The sequence below is a fragment of the Odocoileus virginianus genome, chromosome 27, assembly GCF_023699985.2.
Source record: "Odocoileus virginianus isolate 20LAN1187 ecotype Illinois chromosome 27, Ovbor_1.2, whole genome shotgun sequence".
Classification (NCBI taxonomy): Eukaryota; Metazoa; Chordata; class Mammalia; order Artiodactyla; family Cervidae; genus Odocoileus; species Odocoileus virginianus.
This window is the reverse complement of record NC_069700.1, coordinates 44,601,720-44,607,186: the sequence shown is the minus strand read 5'-3', so window position 1 is coordinate 44,607,186 and position 5,467 is coordinate 44,601,720. Positions and strand designations below refer to the sequence as shown.

The window sequence follows — 5,467 nt, the reverse complement described above, 5'->3', positions numbered from 1 at the left end:
TTTACAGTACTTTTTTTTTTTTAGTGTTTAACAGCCGCTATTTCAGTATGTATCAAACAAAATAGAATGATTTTTTTAATATGTTTCCACAGAATGCCCTTACTGGTGTGTATTAGCCAAGTGTCACCCTTGCCTAAGAATATGAGAAACATGACATATTTTGCAAGAAGAACATCTATTAATAACATGATGTGGAAAAGTATGAGACAAGAATGAGTTATTAAAGAAACCTCTATATACTTACTAAATGGGTAAATAATTTCATCTGATGTCTACCAACTATCACTTGGGAGTGGAAATGCTCCTTATCAGATTGCCCAGTGCCCCCTTTACATCCTTATTCCTCAGAGTGTAGATGAAAGGGTTGAGTGCAGGAGTCACCACTCCATAGAAGAGAGCCATGAACTTGGGCTGGTCTCTTGAGATGGAGGAGGGGGGCTGAAGGTACATGCTGATACCTGGGCCATAAAATAAGAAAACTACAATGAGATGGGAAGAACATGTCCCAAAAGCTTTTCTCCTTCCCTCTGAAGATTTAATCTTAAATACAGCATGTCCAATACAAGCATAGGAAACAAGAATTAAGCATAGTGGCACAGCTAGGAAAAAAGTGCATACCACAGAGAGTGTGAGTTCATTAGCACCCTTTTCACCACAGGCAGTCTTTATCAGAACAGGAATCTCACACAGCAAGTGGTCCAGGGTATCATGACCACACAGTGGTAACTGTAATGTGACAGTAGCCTCTGAGACAGCATAGGTCATTCCACTCAGCCACACGGTGGCCACTAATAAGATACAGACGCGCTGATTCATGATGAGGGTGTAGTGTAGAGGCTTGCAGATGGCCACATAGCGATCAAAAGACATAACAGCCAAAAGCAGACATTCTGTGCCCCCCATTATGTGGAAGAAATAAAGCTGAACTGCACACCCCATATAGCTGATAGTCTTCTTAGATGTTCCCAGGTTAAAGAGCATCTGAGGGACAATGCTTGTGGTGTAGCACATGTCCAGAAAGGAGAGGTTGGTGAGGAAGAAATACATGGGGCTGTGCAGACGGGGGTCTAACTTGGACACCAGAATGATGGCTATGTTTCCCATCATGGCCGTGGGGTATGTTATAAGCAGAATAATGAATACAGGAAGCTCTAGCCAAGGACGGTCAGTAAAGCCTAGTAGAATAAACTCGTTGGGATGGCTTTTGTTATTTGGTTCCATTATCTTCAATTTGTTTCACCTATAGCAGGGAAGTAGCAAAAAGGTAGAAAAATTTTGAGAGATTATTAAACACAATTTTGTATCTCGCACAATTAAGCATCCAGTCATAGGAGGTTGAGTACAGTAACTAACTGGAAAAAAGTCAAAGTGAAGTTGCTCAGCTGTGTCTCTTTGTGACCCCATGAACTGTAGCCTACCAGGATCTTCCATCCATGGGATTTTCCAGGCAAGAGTACTGGAGTGGGTTGCCATTTCCTTCTCCAGGGGATCTTCCCGACCCAGGGATTGAACCCAGGTCTTCCACATTGTAGGCAGATGCTTTACCCTCTGAACTGGAGGAGAGGACTAATGAAACGAATGTGACACTAGATGACTTAATTTCTTTTCAACAGTTTATAAAATAAAGGTAACCTTATGTAAACCTTAAGTAATCTAACCATTTTGAAATTGAATTTTCTTTTGTGTATAATAAAGATATAGTAACTATATCCTTGGGCTATGGTGAGGGTTAAATGTCAAGTAGAAATGACTGTGCTTCAGATTTTCCAAAGGAATGCTTTTCATACTATGTATGCATACTTCAGCTGAAGATGCAGTTAAAATGAAGTGTATTGGTTCCTATATTCAAATGTCTAGTAGAGTAGATGTGGCATGGGACCTAGGAATCAGATAGTTCCTTTTCAGAATCACTGCTGCAAGGTAATACTGAAATATTAAGACTAAAAGTGTTAGTTTTAGTTAGTTTCTCCACCTCTACAAGAAGGAGGTGGAGAAAACCTTGCACTTAAGCATCATCAAGGTAGCCTTGTTCAGATACAAGTATATTATTATAGTTGAAGAGTTACATCATCCTCATAGGAACTGACAAGGCAGGTTTTATTCAAATCAATCATAGTAATTTATAATTGAAAAAGAAATTTAAACATTTTTGTGCTGGTGTCCTGAAATATAAATGGAGAGGATTTAGCTGTGACATGTTTTCCTGTACTCAGAATTTTGTTTTGGAATGGAAATTTTCTTGCACAACTACTTCATTTAAACTGGGCAATTCGCTATGGAGAACAGTATAGAGATTTCTTAAAAGACTGGAAATAGAACTGCCATATGACCCAGCAATCCCTCTGCTAGGCAAACACACCGAAGAAACCAGAACTGAAAGAGACACGTGTACCCCAGTGTTCAATGCAGCATTGCTTATAATAGCCAGGACGTGGAAGCAACCTAGATGCCCATCAGCAGACGAATGGACAAGGAAGCTGTGGTACATATGCACCATGGAATATTACTCAGCCATTAAAAAGAATTCATTTGAATCAGTTCTAATGAGATGGATGAAACTGGAGCCCATTATACAGAGTGAAGTAAGCCAGAAAGATAAAGACCATTACAGTAACTAACACATATATATGGAATTTAGAAAGATGGTAATGATAACCCTATATGCAAAACAGAAAAAGAGACACAGATGTACAGAACAGACTTTTGGACTCTGTGGGAGAAGGCGAGGGTGGGATGTTTCAAGAGAACAGCATCAAAACATATATATTATCTAGGGTGAAACAGATCACCAGCCTAGGTTGGATGCATGAGACAAGTGCTCGGGCCTGGTGCACTGGGAAGACCCAGAGGGATTGGGTAGAGAGGGAGGTGGGAGGGGGGATCGGGATGGGGAATACATGTAAATCCATGGCTGATTCATGTCAATGTATGACAAAAACCACTACAATATTGTAAAGTAATTAAACTAAAAAAAATAAATGAAAAAAAAAACTGGGCAATTGGTTTTTCATGTTAAAGTTTAGTCATCTATCTTGCAGGTATTTTTCTTTATTGAGTGGGCTTATCCTTTTGTACATATGAATTTGGATAGTTATCAATGACTTAGCTAACTGTCAGTCAGTTGCTCAGTAGTGTCCTACTATTTGTGACTGCAGCATGCCAGGCTTCCCTGTCCATCACCAACTCCCGGAGTTTATTCAAACTCATGTCAGTGATGCCATCCAACCATCTCATCCTCTGTTGTCCCCTTTTTCTCCTGCCTTCAATCTTTCCCAGCATCGGGGTCTTTTCAAATGAGTCAGTTCTTCACATCAGGTGGCCAAAGTATTGGAGTTTCAGCTTCAGCATCAGTCCTTCCAATGACTATTCAGGACTAATTTCCTTTAGAATTGACTGGGTGGATTTCCTTGCAGTCCAAGAACTCCAAGAGTCTTCTCCAGCACCACAGTTCAAAAGCATCGATTCTTCAGTGCTCAGCTTTTTTTTATAGTCCAACTCTCATATCCATACATGACTACTGGAAAAACCATAGCTTTGACTAGACAGACCTTTGTTGGCAAAGTAGCTACAAATCGAATCTTCATGTCTAGGGAACTGGATCAGGAAGAAAATCTTTACTCCTATTCAGGATAGGAGACTTATCAGTTTAGGGGTAACAGATTATATTTGTAGGGTTGCAGAGCAGAGTTTTCACATTCACTAGTTCATCAAATCCTCAAAGCCATTCTGGGAAGTGTCACATAAGGTTACTCAGGGCCAAGATATCACCATGGCTCTTTGATTTCACACTACCCCAGGTCAGGTGTATGAAATACATTAATAAAATAATAATTCCAACTAATCCTTAATGAGTGCTGTGTGTCAGACAACACAGGAAGCATTTTACATCCATTAACTCATTTAGTATCTATCCCTAAACCTCATGAGAAAGGAAATATTAGTATCCATATTTTAAGATGTTATTAATCATTTATCCCTATTGTAGCCTAACAACTACGAATGTTCTAAAAATCAAAAAGCAATCAATTTCTTCAATCAGGTAGGAGATAATGAGAGTAAAAATTCAAATTTAAAGATTGCAAACTGTATGTTTAAGTGCTATAATCCTATCCTAGGTCTCTTTCCCGTCTTTTCCATGTGATTCTCATGATATTTCTTTACTTTTAAATCTCAAATATCATGACATTTTTATCCAACTTTTGAAGTACTTCCAGTGATTTTTCCATCACTGTTTAACCACATAGGGATCTCTTTATCTGTGAAGGTTTAATGTCCACTAAATTTTATTATAGTATATCTTTTACTATATAATTTTCATTACACAGTATTTTATTTATATTTACAGTGACTTTAAAGTTATATGTGGAAAAAGATTATTGAAGAAAGAAAATTTTTTATCTGATTTCAAAAAATCTGGATCAATCATGTAGACAAGTTTATCCTCCAGATTTTTACTTCATATTAAAAATGTTCACATAATTGAATACAAGCTACGCATTTAATTCAGGTATTTAATATTTGTCAGATTTAGTGTTTGTTGGGCTTCCCTGGTGGCTCAGATGGTAAAGAGTCTGCTTGTAGTGCAGGAGACCCAGGATTCATCCCTGCGTTGGGAAGATCCCCTGGAGAAGGAAACAGCAGCCCACTCCAGTATTCTTGCCTGGAAAATCCCATGGATGGAGGAGCCTGGCAGGCTACAGTCCATATGGTTGCAGAGTCAGACACGACTGAGTGACTTCACTTTCACACTTTTAAAGTGTTTATTAAAATGTACATGTTTTTAGTGTAGATTCAAATGAGAGAATGAGTTTGATTACCGAGAAAAATCTAGTTTCCTTCTACAACACCAAACTAGTTATTTCCAGTGTTTAAAGAAGGTGCTCAGAATTGAAATGCTTTCTGGTTTTCCTTCGAATATTTGGCACTATGATGTACACACATTCCAACCTTCCCTAAGTCTTTTTACTTACCCTTATTTTGATATATATCACTTAAGAAAAAGAAGTGTGAGACATCAAGGAATGCACTTGATTTTTTCAAATTTTCAGAGAAGGACGAGAAACTGGAGTATGCAAATGAGTATTTAAGAAATATCTTCAGATGTGTGAATTTCCCGTTTGATAAAAAGCTGCCACAAAGAACAAAGCCCAGCTTAGGAAGACCTTAGTAGATAATATCAAGAGTGTCCTGTGGGTGTGCAATTTTATTATATTCCTGAGACCCTTGGGCATTATTTTCCAACAGCCCATTTATGGTTATCTCAGATGAGTTAGCAGACAAAGTTCCTTGGGACAGAGTTCTCTATGGGAGTGCTCCTTATGTACATTTGTTTACCTTCTGAGTGGAGGTTTGTATTAAACCTCCTCTATTGCTAGATTTGTTTTAAAATAGACTCATTTGATTTCCCAACATACTGGAAACTAATTTTATTATATTCATTTATCTTCCTTTTTAAATATGTTTAATT

At 38.1% G+C, this 5,467-nt stretch overlaps 1 protein-coding gene across 1 annotated transcript; it reads right to left on the bottom strand.

Annotated features, from left to right (window-relative positions):
• Positions 1–282: 282 nt before the first annotated feature.
• Positions 283–1,221, bottom strand: LOC110143517 (olfactory receptor 2B11-like). Its single transcript, XM_020903167.2, has one exon. The coding sequence runs from the start codon at positions 1,219–1,221 to the stop codon at positions 283–285; it is 939 nt and encodes a 312-aa protein (XP_020758826.2).
• Between the last annotated feature and the right edge of the window lie 4,246 nt (positions 1,222–5,467).

What these genes read in the sequence shown, in the direction of transcription:
- LOC110143517 (XM_020903167.2), bottom strand. Translation starts at nt 1,221, where the DNA reads ATGGAACCAAATAACAAAAGCCATCCCAACGAGTTTATTCTACTAGGC.